The sequence below is a fragment of the Syngnathus typhle genome, linkage group LG19 (genome assembly GCF_033458585.1).
Source record: "Syngnathus typhle isolate RoL2023-S1 ecotype Sweden linkage group LG19, RoL_Styp_1.0, whole genome shotgun sequence".
NCBI classification, from domain to species: domain Eukaryota; kingdom Metazoa; phylum Chordata; class Actinopteri; order Syngnathiformes; family Syngnathidae; genus Syngnathus; species Syngnathus typhle.
In genome coordinates this window covers 3,432,178-3,450,555 of record NC_083756.1, presented here as the reverse complement: position 1 = coordinate 3,450,555, position 18,378 = coordinate 3,432,178, and the positions used below count along the sequence as shown (strand labels likewise).

The 18,378-nt window shown below is 49.9% G+C and overlaps 1 protein-coding gene across 3 annotated transcripts; it reads right to left on the bottom strand.

Moving 5' to 3' along the window:
- Positions 1-858: 858 nt before the first annotated feature.
- Positions 859-16,945, bottom strand: LOC133143531 (dnaJ homolog subfamily C member 13-like). Of its 3 annotated transcripts, XM_061265492.1 has the most exons (57): positions 16,789-16,945; positions 14,989-15,069; positions 13,913-13,988; positions 13,673-13,822; positions 13,552-13,593; positions 13,276-13,476; positions 12,969-13,175; positions 12,793-12,888; positions 12,624-12,715; positions 12,362-12,528; positions 12,196-12,275; positions 11,961-12,130; positions 11,765-11,864; positions 11,584-11,691; positions 11,358-11,513; positions 11,224-11,280; positions 11,035-11,156; positions 10,891-10,966; positions 10,717-10,812; positions 10,507-10,647; positions 10,341-10,358; positions 10,023-10,105; positions 9,795-9,948; positions 9,626-9,729; positions 9,393-9,552; positions 9,258-9,320; positions 9,085-9,186; positions 8,914-9,018; positions 8,635-8,837; positions 8,474-8,558; positions 8,239-8,393; positions 8,113-8,158; positions 7,843-7,997; positions 7,576-7,777; positions 7,389-7,504; positions 7,216-7,294; positions 6,992-7,127; positions 6,729-6,913; positions 6,582-6,656; positions 6,400-6,519; positions 5,880-6,275; positions 5,694-5,807; positions 4,979-5,095; positions 4,714-4,891; positions 4,559-4,650; positions 4,388-4,487; positions 4,245-4,319; positions 4,040-4,152; positions 3,783-3,952; positions 3,652-3,694; positions 3,165-3,338; positions 2,909-3,088; positions 2,685-2,825; positions 2,473-2,616; positions 2,290-2,389; positions 1,994-2,098; positions 859-1,740 (listed from the first exon to the last, which is right to left on the bottom strand). In XM_061265492.1, exons 2-56 carry the CDS (start codon positions 15,054-15,056, stop codon positions 2,043-2,045), a joined length of 6,744 nt encoding a protein of 2,247 aa, XP_061121476.1. In that variant the 5' UTR covers positions 15,057-15,069; positions 16,789-16,945; the 3' UTR covers positions 859-1,740; positions 1,994-2,042. The 3 variants fall into 3 exon arrangements, with proteins under 3 accessions (XP_061121476.1, XP_061121474.1, XP_061121475.1); XM_061265490.1 differs by lacking the exon at positions 1,994-2,098; XM_061265491.1 differs by lacking the exons at positions 1,994-2,098; positions 10,341-10,358.
- Positions 16,946-18,378: the final 1,433 nt, after the last annotated feature.

Genomic DNA, 18,378 nt, shown 5'->3' with positions numbered 1-18,378 from the left:
ATCAACACAAGCGTGACGATGTAGCGCCCTCTGCTGACCGGCCGCTATGACCGCACATAATAACAAAGCATGACTGTGCATTTTCTGCAGGGCCCTCCTCAGAGTCATCAATCACAGCCTGCAGCCACACTGCACCCCGATATAAGAGTGTCGGCCTTGCCAGGCGCCTGTTCGGGGAGACTCCCAGTGAGCGACGCAAGAGGGATGGGCTCCTGCAGGGGGAGAAAACATCGTAAATCCCGACACATAAAAGTGTCCACAAGACACGGGAAGAGCCCCGTTGCTGCCTTCTATACATCGTTACAATATATCTATCGTTAATTCATGTTAAATTAAATCCTATTTGTTCTTGCTTATTTAATTCGAATGGACCATAAATTAAAAGTTTGACTGCATTATGTACAATATCTTGATATTCGCCCCATGCGTCACTTCCTTTCCCCCGGGGTCGCAAGGTAATTGAACCGTGTGGAAACAAATGCCTCTACAAATTATCGCGAATTATGGCTAATTTGTTGGGGAAAAACTAATAAATTCACTTTAATTTATTATTTCATGAAATCCCTCAAGGAATTATCAAGATTATTTTAGGCTAACTTGCTTAGTTTTTTGGCGTAGTTGCAATTGAATTAAACAGAGTGAAGCGCAACACTTGCGAAAGTAGTGGGACCAAAAATTTAATTTTGGTCTAATCAATTTAAACTTTAAATTGACGTAGCTCATCACGGATTTACGGCAACGCTGTAGCAAAGTCCGACATTTTCTTCTTATAACTACAAACAAAACCCCTTCTATATTAAAAGTGATTCCATAAAATACATTTTTAAACAATTGTCGAATATACTGAAACAAGACAAATTAACGACACTGTGGGTTCCCTTTTATTCTTAAAATTTTATGTACAAGTGCGACTGATTCATTGTTTTAATGTACATTCAATATAGAAAGTTTATATACGTAATATTACATTGAACCTGTCACAAACCGCACTAGTCTTTCACACAGACTCAAACATAATTCATCCTATCGACATATCAGATCCTCATTTCAAGTTGACGTTGTTATTCACTTATAAATATTCTAGTGCTTGTTTCTCATTCTGGGGAACGGGAAATTATTTTATAAAATTGAGGGGGCAACCATGGAATGAAGTAGGAATAGAGGTCAAAACGGCAGAATCTACAGAAAAAGGAGGACAAATCTCATTTGCAATTCCCGAGAATAAAACTCCGAGATTGAGGCTGACAATTTGGAGGGGGGCCAGTGGAGCCAATTGGGAAATTGCAAAATGACAGAAAGGAGAAGAGACAAAATTAACTAATTACAGTCTTCCAATGTTTTTCCCATGGGAAAACCAGAAGAAAATCTACTGTAAAAAATATCTTCATACAAAAAGTAAACTCTTCTGCTTTTCATCGGAAGAAAGGTGTTATAACGAAAACAAAACGTGGCCCACCTGTTAAGACAATTTCAAACAATTTACGCGGTGACGGTCAGAGAGGGCAGATGGCGATATGGGGAGGAGTCAGCGACATCTTCCTACCCATCTGCGCTTCCCTCGTGTGTGTTGGGTGAGGGGGGGAGCCAAACAGGGCGGCTCAGGTGCCTGAGCCTGACTGTGGCTATTGCGAGTGTGCGTCCGCCTCCGTCAGCCTTGATCGCTGTCTACCGGGGGCGGGCTGCTGGGCAGTACGGTGGTGCCGCTGCCTGCTGCCGTGAGGTAACCGGCTACTCCTGGCCCTGTGGGAGTCGGAATAACACATCATCAACTACGAATCTAAATTTGCTCTTTGGACCGCATGGTTATGGGATGATACAGTGGCCATTTTTAAGACTAGCGACCATTGCAATAGTCAAAGCTGATCAATCTAACCGCCATTATCAGGAAAAACCAGCTCATTGTTGAGTTAAAGTGGGCTTGGCAAGAAGGTGGCAAGAAGGGAATGGAATGGTGAAGAGTCAAAGGGCAGGCCATGAGGAGCCACGAGTCTACCTGCATTAGTGCAACAGAGAGGAGGGCTCTGAGGGCCCAGCTGGGCAGGCTAGAGCCCCCCTCGCAGTGGGCTGCTCGCCGCCAGGAGAGAGGGAGTGGACACCCCTGAGGAGGAAACGTGGAGGGGGACAGAGAAGAGAGAACGGGAAAAGGCAGAGGCAGGAAATTCAGGGATTTGGAGAAAGGAAGCTTTGGCTTCAACAGCAAGGCGCTTGTTTCCAGGAAAGCAGTAAGCAAGCACCACCTACCTTTTGAGCCAGTTGTCAAGCAGAATGAATGACTAGAAAATACTCTACCTGTCAGGTAGCCTGCAGTCTGAGACTCATTAATGAAGAGATCGTGCTTCTGGTCCTTGAAGGCACTCCAAACGGAGGACTTGGCCAAGATCTCATTCACCTGGGAAGCAAGGAGACACTTGAGCATGTCCCACAACTTAATGCATTGTAGGTGTCAGCAATAGTGACGCCTGAGCCTCAGACCTGTTCTCCGTATTGCAAACTGCGCGTCATGGATTTGAGCGCCTTCACGATTTGGGCCTTGGTGGCCGACGGGTTGTCCACGGTCTCCAGGCCAATACCTTCCAGGAGCTTCAGGAGGTACGGAACCAGGTCCACTCGGAGAGCCTGAGCGGTGGGAATGGCGTCAACGTCTCATTTGGGACACCTGGTGCAGTGCGGCCGAGCATGGTTACCTGAGCCACCAGTTCCGTCTGCTCTTTCTGGAACATGCGGTTCAGCGCCTCGCAGGCCAGCCCGGCCATGTCTGCACGGGCCTTCATTCCGGTCATCAGAGGACCGATGGCCTCCAGGGCGGACATGGAGCGTACGCAGAGCTACAAAAACACAAACAATGAGGTCGCCCGTACAGTCTTCACGTGAACACTGTGGCTAAGCTGCACTTTCCCCGCTTCCGTACCTCGTTATCCGAAAGCACGTGGATGAGGCGGATGGAGCTCTTGGGGATGGCGTTGTTCTTGTGGTTGAGCGCGGCTAAGATGCGAGGCAAGTGACCTAGCGGAGGAACCTGATCAGCCAGCTGCGCCTGCGTGCTGAACAGACACACGGCTGCCGTGGTGACCGTCTCCAGTGCCTCCCCCTGAGAGCACATTTTAGGAATCAGTGCAAAAAGAGTTGTTATTTTTTTGGAAACAAAGATTCTGTGTCGAGCTCACGTTGGGATTGTTCTTCTCCAGCAGCTCTGTCAGCGTCTCCAAGAGCGACACCAGGAAGTCGCGAGGCTTGCGCAGCACCCAGCCGGGCTGCGCGATAAAGATCCGCAAAAAGACTCCGCCCACTTCCAGCTCGCCCTGGCCAGCTCCGTAGGCCACAGTGAAGTCCTCTGGCAGCTAAGCACAAACACACGAGGCAGTGAGAAAATGTGGGGTTCACGCTTGTGTCAAGAAATGGCAGGCGTGTGCTTCCTGCTCTGTCCTTAACCGGTCGGCTTTGTTGTTGTAGTACCAAGAAAAACCTGAGAGAGGCAGCATGTCATCCAGGTTTCACGGTAGTAGTAATATTAGACGTTGTTAAAGTAGTTGTGCTAATAATAGTACTCGTAGTAGTAATTGTAGTCGCATTGCTAGTTTGTAATACAAACATTCCACACAAACTTCTCGAACTATTCATCGCCAGCTTCCTGAATGCTGTGTGGACACTTACTTTCCAGTTGATGTCAGGATTATCCTTCTGCTGTTTGAAGTGCCTGAAAAAATAAAACGCAAACAGATTTTACCTCTTTGGATGGCCTCCTCTTTCTTTCCAGAGCTCTCCTCTTGACTGTGGGGACTTACTCAAGCATCATCTCCCGCACGGTAGTGGACACGGTCTCGCGGGAGCTGTCGTTCCAGATGAGTTCGGGATTCTCGTGCGTTCCCTCAAAGATGTGCACAGCCGCCTCGGCGTTGTCCCGCATGGCGTCCATGAACACGCTCGGGAGGAAACGGATCAGAGTCAGGCGGACCTGGTCGGTGGAGGAAGGAAACGGGACGGAAATAAAACATTTCACACGCATGGATGTTGCTTGGCAAGCGGCTTTACCACAACCCACCTTGGGCCCGACCAGCTTGTCCGAAGTCATCTTGGAGAAAAGCTCAGCCGTCTGTGTGCGAACCTGAGGGTGCGTGCAGTTACAGAAGAGATCGAGCAAGTAGATGAGCGCACCTGTGAGAAGAAAAAAAAACAATGAATAGTGATGGGCAGAACAATGAAATGCACTTGACAAGAGAAAAAAGAGAGAGAAGGTTAACACAAACCTTTGGCCATGGCTTCCTTGACTATTTTGGTGTTGGATGTCAAAGCATGGAGCGTTTCCAACACCATTTGCCTGCCTGGAAGAAGACAGGCAGACAATGAAATTCAATGAAAGGACAGATTTTGTCACAGGTGATTGTCTTACTCGATGGGAGGGAGTGCAGCAGCAAGAGGAGGTTGGACAGCACCAGCGACTCAGCAATGTTGCTCACGCATTCTTGATTGGACGTCACCGTATTGACGACCTGCCACAAAAGCAGATGAAGCGGCGGCCGTTCAACACACTCGGGTCGCTCTTCGTGTCGCGTTTTCGTACCTCCAGCACAAGCTGCTGCACCCTGCCGGCGCCGTGAACCCGCAGCAGCGAGAAGAGCAACTTGAAATGGCCGATGCACTCAGTCTCAGAACCTGAGGGGAGCCTTGGGTTAGAACCAGCTTCAAAGTCAGTGACGAAACAAAGCGGCGTCTCACCGGGGTTGTTCTTGATGACGTTGCGGAGAGCCTCCAGAGCCATCTCGGCAAAGCGGAGACGCTCGGCGTGCTGCTGCGACTCCACCTTGTTGCTTTGGCTCATGGCCAGCAGCGTGTGCAGGTACTGCGCCTGCGAGCCCACGTAGTCCAGCAGGCTCGCGGCAAACGCTTTGGGATGCTGGATGCAAGAAGGGAGGGAAAAAAAAAAAAGTAAGCTCCTGTGTTATTAGGCTTCTTCTAGAAGATATATGCAATAAGTGCTTACCTCAAGTGGGAACGTTGGTTGCTCGTTGTAAACACGCACAAAGATCTCGCCGACGATGAGCTCTTTGCTGTGCTCGCTGAAGGTAAATTCCGCACCGAAGCTCTCGTCGTTCTCCCCCTGCGCACAGACAAAGAGAGCAAAGTCAGGTGAGATCCATCCGGCCGTTTTCTCAAGACCTCGTGAGTTGCGGGTGACCTGCAGCTGAAAACCACACGATAAGCCTAAAAAGCCATTGGAGAATAATCAATAAAGAATTGTTCTCAAAATACCAACCTGCTCACTGATCACAACTGATGAAACCTTCACTTGTCCCGAATGCCAAAAGCCCACTGACACTTTCGAGTGAGCCGGTTTTGTTTTGCCATCAAACATAATGTCAACTTCTCCCTCCAATTGGCCTCCTGCATCTCCTTGCTCTGTGTCTGCTTTTTCTGTCTGCATTGCTTTTGCCTTTCTTTCCTGACGCAGTCTTGCTCTACTCCGGCCGAGCCAGGCCTGGTGATCCTCTCTTGACTGACTAGCGCCTGCCTCACTGTCACCAGGAAACGCCTGCGTGGCCAGGATAAAGAACAGGAACGTAAAAAGCTATCCGGGATCATATAATAAATACGTCTTTGGAATCTGTGAGGAATAAACATGAAAACCCTAACTGAAACTCAAAGCCGATGCGCTCTCCACTATTTCACTCACAAAGAAGCACCACCGTCACGCTTACTCTTTTAATGTTGTCCTCTTGTTGACCCTCCAGGAACTCGAGCAGCTCGGCTCGCGTGCCGTTGTTCCAGATGAGGTAGGGGTTCTCTGTATTGCTGTTCAGCAGTTTCAAGACCTTCAAAAAAAGCAGAGTGTGAGTGGCTCGCCCACAGCAGCGCCGCCTCGCCTCTCCGACAGTTCAACCAACCTCAGGTGAAGATCCCGTTCCCAGCTTCCTGGATATGTACGGTGTCAGCAAAGCGGCCAGGCTTTTGCGGATGGTGGGGTTCTCCGGGGGGACGGTTTCTACTCCGTTGGTCTCCGGCGCGAGGTCGCCGCCGTCGAGGCCGCGCGGCAAGGGCAGGTAGCCCCCCAGGCGGCTGAGGGACACCAGGCTGAGCTTGGCCAGGTAGTTGGCCACCTCCTGCTGGTTGCTGTCCTGGCTGGTCTGGACGCCGCTCTCCTCCAGTGTGTAGTCGTAGTTGAAGAGGTGCACCAGCAAGTGCCAGAGCACGCCGGCGTGGTACAGTTGCGTCTGCAGGAAGAAGTCCACCGCAAAGGAGCTGACGCACTGTACCGCCAAGGCTGCCGTTTTCGGGAGACCCTGAGGGAGGACGACCAAAGCACATAGCGTGAATATTTTTGAAGCAACTATTGTCCCAACGATGGGATATAATAATCTTAAACAATAGATTTCCCATTAACTGGCGGCCATTTTGATTGCTCACCTTTCCGTAGTACAAAATGTGACAGAGGTCTCTGATGATGTAAGGCAGCTCGATCATCTTTTCTCGGCATTCCTCAAATTGCGCCGCCACGCTGTAGCACTTGCAGATGTGCCCGCACACCTGACACATATATTTTGTTTTGTAAATAGACAGCAAACCACGACGGGTCTGGCGCTACGTACCTGAACGGCCATGTCGTCCGCTTTGCTGGATGCAGTCAACACGGAGACACAGCGGGAAAACGCCTCCAGCAAGACCTGAGGACCATCACAATCCTACATGGCTCTGCACCTCGCATGTTTTTGAAACAAATGAGAAAAGACGGCAACCTCGATTCCATTCTCGCGCCGCAGTTCCTCGGCGTTGAGCGCCGAGCAGTTGACGGTGTGAAAGGCCAGTTCGGCGGCGGCTGGCAGGAGCGGCGAGGTCTTGGAGAAAAGCTGGTCGTCTTGGGTCTCCATGGTGATGGTTTTGATGAGCATGGGGTAGCCGGCGTACTTGTAGGGCTCCAGATCTATTTGGGGGAAAAAGGGCCACAGGTTCACAACGGGGGACGAGCGCGACAAGTACCTTTGGGGGGCAGCATTTATACCGTCTTTGTGCCGGTTGAAAAGGATGCTTTGGGTCTTGAGGATGAGGATAATGTTTTCCGGGTCGGGGCCGTCGAGGACCCGTGCAGACTTTGTGCAAAGGAACTCGTAGGCCTTGTTGACTTTCTCAAACATGTCCTGGAGGAGAGTGGAAATAAAACACGGGGGAATGTAAAAACGTGGCAGTGAGAATAGTGCGGAAGGAACAATAAATAAAACAACTCACCCTGCCATCAGGGTTCTTGTCTGGATGGTACTTCTGCGCCAGCCTGAAGTAGGCCTTTCTGATCTTGCTCTCCTCATGACTTTTGACAAAAAGAAAAAAAAAAAAAAAGGGCATTATGATGACTTGGCAGTCCAAGGCTAGCACTTGTTTCAAAGTGGAGCAAATTGACTCACATTCCTTGTCCTTTGGGGAGGTTGAGAACTTCGTAAGCGTCATCTATTGACATTGAGGGGGGCTTCTTCTCCACCTCCCTCTTCCATGCATCAAGTGTGTCTTTCAGCAGCTTCACCTAGGAGGGTAATGGTGATGAAACTAATGTTCTTCCTCCAAAAGAAGAGGCAAGCGAGAAAAGGCACATACGGCATCTCGAATAGGCCAATCGGGAAAGTGGACGGTGTCGCACAGGTGTCGGAGGTAGTAGATGTTGCAGAAGAGCTCGTTGTCCAGCTGAGGGAAGCTGACGACGGGGATGGGGCAGTACTGGTAGAGGGCGCGCGTGTTGCTCTGCAGCCTCGGGCTGAAGTCGGCAATATGCGCGGCTATCTTCTCGATCATCATCCGCCTGACGCACAGAGATTATCAAAGTCAGCCCGCAGCCTCGGTCAAGTGAAGAGATTCGTTCCTGACCTCATCTCGCAGCTCCAGATGGCCTCGGGGGTGTCGAATTCTCCCAGGAAGATCTCAGAGAAGCGCTCGGCCTCGTAGTTCTCCAGGTAGCACACCATGGCTTCGGGAAGGGCCGGTCCGAGAACGCTGCGCTGCACGATGTCCTGACCTTTGGACTAAAAAAGCGGGCAGGGGTCATTCCCACACATCGGTTAGACTTAAACATAAAGGAGTCAACAGCTTTTGATTCTTGGCAAGAGATCACTACATTCAAAAACAAGACATCTATACCTCTTCAGATTTAAAGGCTTGTTTCAAGTGAGTGTACTTCAGGAACCTAAAAGGACAAAAAATGTTGACATCATGACACAGAGCAGTGCAACGTCCAAGCAGGTCAAGAAAGGCGCGTTTTTGTACCTTGCCACGGGAAGCACGTTGGAGCCCGTGTACATCATGATGAAAAAGAAGACTCCGGTCAAGTAGAGCCGCTGCAAGTTGGGGTTGTCCTGCATCACCAGGTACAGCACGTTGGCCACCTTCTCCACCAGGATGGGGTCAAACGTCAAGAGAAGCTAAAAAAAACAAACAAACCAAAAAAAATAGGACATTTGAAAGACTAAAGCGTGTCTATTCTGGATGATTCCTATTTTACCTGCACAATATGAGGCAGGCAAGCGCTGTCACTTATCATCCTCTTGATCTTTGGTAATGGGCGAATAATGGCATTATCTTGATCCCTGCAATAAATGAAGGAATATTTTTTTTTCAATAAATTAATTATCAATTTCTATCATGCTCTAAATCTCTAAAGACCTGCTGGGGTAGTAGGAGCACATGGTGATGAGCATGTTGAGGATGAGCGTCGCCAAGTCCGTCTCGTTCATCACCGCCTGCCCCGTTGCCAGCAGGCACCACTTGAGCTGCGGCACAGCCTGCAGGGGGCGCCAGCCGTCCATGCCCTGGGCCCAGCATCGGGTCTTGGCCGTCAGGACGCCCGTCGTCCAAGACTCTTGCATCTGCAATCAGATCACACGGAAAATGGATCTTATTAAAAACTATGCTCTTTTGTCACTTATTAAAAGCAATGCCAACCTCTTCAAAACTGAAAGGTCCTCTTCTTTCCTTGTCTGCGTTGCCAAAATACCACTCCTTCTCGCTCTCTCGCTTCATGTCAGGCGACGCTTCCAAGACGTTACTCTGGGAGAAAACATCAGGACACGCGCTCATTGGACTCACTTGCAAAGCTAAAACAAACGGGCTTACCTGCAGCGGCACCGTCGCTCTGCTGGTATGCAGGTGGGCCAAGGTGAGCAGGTCCACCAGGATGCGCACCCCGTTAGAGTCCATCACGTCTTTCACGTTTTTCTGCGGGAGTCTGGTTAGTCACGAGAGAGCGAGAGAGAGAGAGCGAGAGATGGCGGCTTTGGCTAGCTCACCCTGTTGAGAATCAGCTTGTTCAAGAAGAGGATGAGCCTGTCTCTTTCCAGCTTGTCCGTACACTGCAAACACACAAGTTGTCACTCGGGCACGGCAAAAGCGAGCATCTCCGGGCTCTCGGCGACCCGACTCACCCGGTCCAGCATGCCCACGATGTATTTGGTGTCTGTGAAGGGGCCGATCTCTTCGAAGCACTTGCCGTACACGATGGTGAGCGCCTGGAGGCACAGGCACTTCATGGTGACTTTGGGCGTCAGCAGGAAGCGGTGGTAGAGCTCGTTGAAGAACTCGTACCTACAAGATGGAGACGCAAACGCTCAACCTTTGCCGTAAAGACCGGGAATATCACAAGAGTCGCTTGGCTTACGATCTCTTGATGGCACTGGATTCGGCATTTTCATCCTCCTCCAGCAGGAGGCGCAAGTAATAGTCGCCTATTTTGATCTCATCGGAAAGGCACTCATACTTCACCTGCAAACAAATTTGAAGAGGCTTCCGCTGTGACTTGAGCTCACATTTAATGGATGGTGACATACCTCAAACTCTTGGTGGTTCCAGGAGATGACGGTGGCGTTGCCCAGCTCGCGGTCCACGTTGAAGGCACGCATTTCGCCTTCCAGCGCATCCCGCAGTTCCTCCCTGGTCTTCAGATTCCAGATGAGGTTGGAGCGGGCGTGGTCCAGCTGGAATCTTGATTGGACAATATGACTCATCATTGCCATGACACGCACGTTAGAGTTCTTGGGACGGACGGGTCCGCCTACCTGTAGTAAAAAAGCTCCCAGTTGGCTTCGATCTTGATCCGCTGTCGTCGTTTTCTCAGGATGACGGGCTTTTGGTTGGCATTCTGCAGCCAGATGCAAAAAAATAAATAACAACAAATAGCGTCAGTGTTACGTATTAAATTTTTTTTAAAAAAATCCCGCGTATGGCGTAGAAGACAAGCATTGAGTGGATAGACAAGATGGACAACTTGGAGAGACATTTTCAGATGGCTGTCTCAGGGTGAAGAAAAGACAAGATGGCACCCAAAACAAGGCCACCAATGCAAACAAAGGTAGGAAATGCAAACTTTCACTCACCAAGTTATTTCTGTCCTGCTACAATAGTTTGACAGCAGAGGGGAGGGGAGGGGCGGAGACAACAAAGAGTGATTGTTTGATGAATCAACTTGTTTTTTTTGTTTCTCCATGTGGGTTGCCGTTCAAGAGTTCAGCCGCGAGCCGACTGACGACGAGCCCCTCTTACCTCCTTCTGAGCGATGCCCATCTTGTCCCTCCAGTGCATGAGGACCAGATCGGCCTTCTCCTTGGCGAACTTCTCCACCTCTTTGGCTGCTTTCCCGGCTATCCGCTGCCACTCGGGCACCTTGTTGCGGTTGAGTAGGTCCTGCACCGGGAGGCGGGGAAAAAAACTTCAGTTCCTAAAAGGGGGCAGGTGGTGGGTTCGTCAGCCTACCGTGGCGATTTTCAAGTTATCTCGAACGTGCATTCGATCCACGTCTTTCTCCGGCACCGAATCGGAACTGTCCATGTAGGCCAGCAGGCCAGTCGGCTGCAAAGTCGACACGGGGGACGGGACGTTCAACCGCTGAATCAAACTCGGCTGCAGCGACGAGTCAGAAAATGTTACCAGTATTCTCTTGAGGAGATTCATGGCGACGGGGTTTTCTGCGGTCCACAGTCCCACCAGGTGACGGCTTAGCTGTCTGAGTTGGGCAAAAGACGCGTTTAATTTCGGGTGCCTTTCAATGGCCGCGAGCTTGCTCGCTATGACCTGTTGGTGAGCATCCTTTGGTCGGCGCTGATGGTGAACAAGGAGGTGTGCAGGTGGCGAGGAAGGGCGCCCTCGCTCAAAGCCAGCTCCTGCATCTTGGTGGCGATTTCTTTGTCTCCTTCCTGGATGGGGCAAAGTCAGAGTGTGACCACACGAATGAAGCGAGTCACACACCGTTCTTCTCGTTACCTCAATGATGGCCTTCATCACCAAGCCGGCTCCCTTGACGATGGCCATAGAGGGATGCTAGGAGGAAAAGGGGAAAAAAAAATGTGATTGTCTATTTTGAAACGCTTGTCAGAGGTCACAGACGCGTGAGCGACCTGGAAGAGTTTGAAGAGCGTGCGTCCGTTGGAGGCCACCATCTCCAGCAGCATGTCAAACTGCTGGCCCTCGGTGGTCTCGCTGTAGGGGGCGCACAAGGCGAAGGTTAAAAAGTCCAGCAGTGAACTGATGACCAAAGCTCCGCTTCCTTGGTCCTGCAGGAAAAAGGAGTCAGTTGGAGGAACCCCCACGCTCAACGTTGAGCATCGCCATCAATGCACTGACCACATTGGTGATGAATTTTTCAAGCAGGTTTTCCAGGAACTTCTTGGATGACAGCAGGGACGCCTTGTTGAGCTGCTCCTGCCTCAGGTCGTAGTCGTCGTGCATGGGCTGATTGGAGGAGGAGCCGCCAGGTCTTCACATGGGCTCTCGGGGCAATCAAAGACAAGGAGGCGCTACTTACACACATCAGGGCGCAAAGCATGTCGATAGCAGCGTGCGTCACGCCGTTGTTGTTCCTCTTTAAAGCTTTCACCGTCTTTACTCCTAATTTCTCCCGGAACCTGGAAAACATCAAGATGGGACCAAGGCTGGATTGGTGAAAACCGCTTTGGGACGTTCCTCATTTTGATGCAATGTGAAAAGCATCTTAAACTTACTTTGGTAGCTGAGTGAAGGCCTGGAAGCCGGCCTTGGAGGCCACCAGGCGGCGGATGGCCTGGAAGTGGCTCTCCAGCTCGGCGTTGAGCGCAGGCAGCTCGGCCTCTTGCGACAGAAGGGCCAGGACGGCGTTGTTGATCAGCTTCTCTTTGTTCTCCGAGAACAGACCCTGGAAAAGACGAGAAGAAAGAAGATGAGCAACAGGCGGGCGCAGGCGGGCTTGAACATACTCACGTCTTGTGTGACTGCGTGCAACACGCCGCTGTAGGAGATGTTGGCGTTGAAGCGGAACACTGCGTCGGCAAAGTTGCCATCTGAGAATTAAAAAGAAACAATTGCAATATTGGCTGTCTCTAGAAATGTCGAAAAATAATAATCCAGGAACCCGATGGCAACTCACTTGGAGGCGCAGCCAGGAACTTGAGGTGCAGACTCTCCACCTCCTCGTCCACGGGCATGCACAGGAGGCCCCATCGCTGGCCGCGCCGCGTGGGCGCCATCTTGACGCACACATCCCTGTTGCCCGAAGCGCGCACGCCGTCCAGCAGGCTGGCCAGAAGAGAATCCCTAAACGGGTCGGAGCCAAGACAACGCTGGTGTTATGCGACGCAGCAGACAGCAAGATTGGGTTGAATCAAATATGCTAACTCGTGCATGCGTACCGTTCTGTGGAGGAGAACTTCCTGATTTGGCCTCTGATGAATTCCACTGTAAACACTTGAGGGTTGTCGACATCGCAGATGAGCGCAAACACCTGCAAGAGAGAATCGCGCAGATTGATGGTGTCGTCCAGAAACAAGTCCTGCACGGAGAGAAGCGCCGCTGCCGCACCTCTCCGAATGGCTTGATGGTGACGATGTTGTAGGAAGCCGGATCTCTCTCCACCAAGCACGTCTCGGTCAGCGCTAAGATGCGTTTCACGGGCTCCTGGAAGCCACACGACGCTCGGCTTTAGTAAAGGAGAAGAAAGCAGCACGTGCGGTGAAGGGGGCGGAGCCTTGACTGACCTGGTGGCGCGGGGTGATCTTTTGCACCACAAACTCGGCCAGCGAGGTGATGCTCTCGTCTGAGCTGTACTTCCCAAATCGCTCGGTCACAAAACTCTCAAAGGTGAGCGTCTCCTTCCGCAGCCGCAGCACGATGCCAATGAAGTTGCCGGCGTGCTCGATGGCGCTGCGGATGATGTCGTCGCGGTGCTCCGAGGCAAACAGATGCTGAGGGAGAACGCTCGATATTGAACGTCTGCTTTCCTTTGGCGAACCGGATGATCGGCGGGTCGAAGACACATTTGAATTCTCATTTCCTGGCACGCACCAGCCTGCCGAAGCCGCCGTAAAGGATGCAGAAGCCGCCCTGGTAGTCGGAGGTCTCGGCGAAGCCTTCCACGTTGCGGTAGTCATAGGAGCACAGCACCCGGTTGGTGTGTGGGTCAATCTGGTCGATGCCGCCCGGCGTCACCTCTAAGCTGACGGCCTTGCGCGTGTCGCTCCAGTGGTGCTTGTAGCAGTTGTACCGCTGGCGGACGACACATGAGCACATGAAAGCCCATCTCTTCACCTTTGACTGCTAAATGGACATTTGGTAACTCACCCTGCCAGTGATTTTCCCTTCTGAAAATTCAGTTCGGAATCTCTGTGAATGAAGGAAAGCTGGTGAGTAAGTACATAGGGCGCTGGCGCTGACGTCGAACATGCGGCGCTTTGGCCTTCACCAGTGCTTCGGTGAGCAGCTCCGTTCGATGCTCAGTGGAGAACTTGAGTGTCTCTGACTTTTTGCCGGTGCCTTTTCGGAAGGTCAGGCTGAACTCCGTTCCCTGGCCTTTTCCCACTGGCCCGATTCCACAAATGTCTCCATAAGGCCACTGGCGAATCGATGAACACAAGTTGCGTAACAAGCCACGCGGAAAAAGATTTTCCTACATGAACCCGGGTGGCGAGCGGCCGTCGCTAACCTGATTTGTCACTTCCAGCGTGGTGGGGTTGTACGTGGTGATGCCATGCGTGCCCACAGAGAAGACGCGCTTGTACCTGGAACACACAAAAACGCGCCGTGAGCCGGAAGCCGAATAAGTCTGAGGCGCGCGACAAATTACCGTCAAATGAACCAATCAAGGTGTGTCGTAAGGCATAACTGCAATCAATAAAAGCGCCTAATGTCCATTTGTCACAGTCTGGCCCGTTGCAGGGCTCAATTTGAAAAGTGCACAGCGTGTTCCTTCACGCTCAACATGCTGACTGGGCTTCTCTCTCACGCTCGCACATCCTCATTTGGCGAGGGGGTGTGGCGGGGGCGAACTGCCATGAAGGCAACTTAATAGCAGCAGAGAAGAAACCCGGGTGGCCCGAGGGCCGTCCCGCCTCCCGATTTGTGTCGTGCCACTTCAACGCAGCTTAGCTTCACGATCAGCTCCTCCGATAAAACGCTTCTGCGGCGCATACTAGCTTGGAAGGAAAATAAAAAAAGAACTGCGGACTTAGATGTGTAAAATGCTAATATAACATTTGAATGCTAATTTGAATTACCTCTAATTCTAATCATTCAATGTGAGTGCTGATATAAAAGTGTCACTTGGTAGAAGGTGGTTAATGAGCAAGCGGGGCCAGATCTTTACAAGCCTCGCACGAGGCCATCAGCACAAGCAGAGACGCGTCAAGTGTCGCCGCAACTGGCAAGGTGGAGTTTGGCTTCAATCGCGTCTGCGTGAAGGACAAATGAAGAAGCACTTCCGCCGTGACATTCATGCTGACTCGTAGAGAGCGCACGCTTCACGTTTCCTTTGGGTGTCGCTCATTAGAGAAGCTTTTCCTTCCACTTGTCGCATTTCATAACGTAGCAAGTTATGCAACTTCCCGCACGGGACACAACGACTTCTCCTCCTTCGGTCAAACGCGATAGGGAACGATGTGACACGACGGAGGCCTCGAGTCGGTTTTTGGCTTTCCAGAGAACAGTCGCTGCCGTCACACGACGCAAACGTGAACCGGCAGGGACGAGGCGCGAAATCCATAAGCAAAGAAAAGCTCGTACTTCCCCCTCCAGGAGTGCTTGGTGGTGTAGTAGCAGGCCAGGTCCTTGTTGTCTTTCAGGACATTCATCTTTTCGCAGGTCCTAAGGAGCACAGCAGACGGCGGAATGTTGAGAACGGAGAACAAGTCGCTCATTTTTTGGCAGCGGAGCCGAGTCGGAAAGTCGGAACGCCGCGACGCCATCTCCAAATTGTCGTTACGAGCTTTGCGCGCACACTTCGCGCTGCCCTTCGACATTTTGCACCACCACGAAAAAAAAAGCAGCTGGACTAATATCCAACCGGCTTCTCCTTTGCCATGAGGTAGAAATCAATCAGGCCACTCAGAATGGATTACAAGTGTAAAATAACAAGGACAAGGGTCAATAACACAGCAATGGCTTGTCAACAAAAACGAGGGAAAAGCCAACGTGGATGTTGCTCACGTTTAGAAGGCAGAGCGTTAACAACCCTTGCACGGATTGAAACACAAAATGCTGAGTACTCTTGAAAAATAAATTTAGTGCCCCCCAGGACTAAAACAGATCTTGTATTGAATCAATACTGACATAAATAAAGTGTTTGTAAAAAAGACTTTTCCCCCGACAAATGCTCTCTTCCAACAGTCTTCATCTAGAGCACAAATGTTATTAAAAATGCATGAAAGTGACAAAACAGGAGCGGGAGGGGGTGGGGACCTGTGTCAGCATTCTGCCCGGATCCGGGAAAACTCTGACTCCAGCTTTCCTTCCTCTACTCTCGAGCCAAATGAAGGAATGTCTGCTCATCGGCTGCTGAAAAGGGATCAAGTCATGTGACAAGCCATCAGGGCCAGCCTGCGCTTCCTGTCTAAAGGCGGATCAATAACAAGGTCTTAATGAACCATATAAAGAAAAGAACACAACATTTACATGCCAAGGCCATCCCAACTGCTTAAGTGCTTTCCCGATGAGATTTGTTATTAGTAATCGCCAATGTCGTGGGAAGCCTCGATAACACATTTCGTGACCCCAACTAATCGTTCAATTGGCCTGGGGTGCATCTTGACAATGTATACAGTGGCGCCTTGACTTACTTGCTCAAAACACTTCAATGAGCACATGAATATAAACACTTGAATATCCCCCATTGAATAGATTGGTTGGATCATGCAATTGAAACTGTTCCAGCCTAACCCTAACAGTAAAAAAAAAAAAGTGCAAATTACATTACAAATTCCAAATACACACTAAAAGCACTTTAATGTACACGTTTTTGTGAAGAACAGGACAAATGTGCCACAATGCAAGTAGTTATTTGATTCATAAACCGTTAAACATAAATGTAATCATTGTGACTGGCTTAAAAACTAAACGCGTCTCTACCATTTATCAGTTTAACGAAGAAATCGCTCTGCAAGGAAGGCTGCGGCAGTTTATTTGCAAACACTTGGGCAGTTTGTTCGCTTCTTCTTTTCCTTCATGGGCAAAGAATGCTATTTTGTTTGTTCCCTTATGACAAGCCTTTCCTCACCTGGCTTATCAGTAGACAACTTAACGAGACTGCTCCACTGCAAAGCGGCCTAGGAGCTTGACTAATGACTATCCGAGCTTAGACGTCGCCTCCGCAATGCCATCCAAACGAGACGACTTCAAAGCCCAGGATGGTTTTATGAAATGTTACGAACACCAAGTGAGTTTGGAGCTGCATCTTGTTATGCTACGACTAGCGGCTAGCTAGCGCATCACTTGGCAGCTAAGCTAGTCACATTAGCATCAGGCTCTAGTTACATATTTAACATGGGCGAGCTGGCTTCAAGAGAGAGGCGCAAATGACGCGTTTACCTGTCAAGTCACGAGCGGATGAGAATTACAGACGTCCCTCGGCCCCCCGCCCTACTCGGTGTGCAGCTGCCGCCTCTCGCTGTAGCCGCTCGGGTGCCAAAGGTGCTCGCTTTACGCCGTATTGCCCCCCCCCCCCCCCAACGGCGCTCAGGACGCTGCCATATTCCTCCCAGCCAGAATGCGCCACTGCGCATGCGCCAAGCCTGCCTGTCATGCGGCGATCAGCTGATTGGCTTATGTGAACGCGGAGAATGACAGAAACTGATTCCAGATCAGTGTAAAGCCCGTTCACGGCACTCTTTTTCATTGAGGGATACGATTGGAACTGACTGTGGAGCAGGAAAAGCTTTGGTTGCGCGTTTCCTTGACAGTTAGGACAATTGTGCTCTCTAGTGGCAATATTGATCAAACACGAACTCAACGAAAACTGCCAAAAAAAAATAAAAATCAACGCATAACCACTGAAGTGACTCCCAAACAACATTGACCCATTTTTACATTACTAAGCTAAAGTGTCATGATAAGTACACAATGCATTAAAACATCAATGATGATTCAATTTCAAATAATTTGTATGGTCATAAATAAAAATGTATTGAAGGAATCATTTGCAAATCATTGTATGGACACTGGCCTTGTACTACATCTTGATAAACAACGTGTGATCCATTAGTACTATGCTATTGTGCTCTTATCTAAATTTCCTAATAAATCACCTATACTCTTTTTTTAATAACTGTGATCAAGTAGTTCAACTTTAGACTTAAAATATGTTTATTCTAGTAATATCATATAACCAACAATAACTGTAATTTCCTTTCACTCAGCAAAGAAAACCGGATGACTATTTTCTGTATGATGAAAGAGCCATTCAGACAGGCTCCCTGTACTCAAATTTGAGGTAACTTACCTTGAATGGAGGTAAAGGGGAAACATCTTGGCCTCTTGGTACTGATGCCGCAAACTCAACTTGAGTCACGTTATAATGAGGCATCTGATTTGGTGACCAATCATGTGCTGCTCCTTAGTCTAATTCATTTAGGAGCTACAGACAAATTCGGGGGTGGGGTTTTTGTCTTTTTTTTTTTTTAAAGATAACGCTTTTATCACAGAAGGGATTGTTCCCCCTGAAAAATCTTGGGCTGGAGCCTATGCCGGCCTGACGGGGTTCACCCTGAACTGGTCGCTATCCACTTGCTGGGAACATTACTCTCACATTCAGACCTATGGGGCAATTTAGAGTCTGAAACGAAGCTAACATGCATGTTTTTAGAATGTGTGAGGAAGCTCGGGCAGAACACGCAAACTTCCCAAGACCTGCAGATGTGCTCATCATCCATCGTGCTGCCGGAATACAGTTCAACTAAATGCAATTTTGTTGACATATTAGTGTCACGTTGTTTCAATTGTACATCCGAAGCTGAGCCAATATGTTGAAAGTCCAGTGGGAAAGGCGACAGCAAGTTTACCTTTAATCAATGCTGCCATCTATTGTCATATGGTTTAAAAACGACAAGAAATAAAATGGATTTATTGAACTCGTTTCATTAACGAAAATGCCCACTTGCGGTTGTCGTGACTCGGTTACTG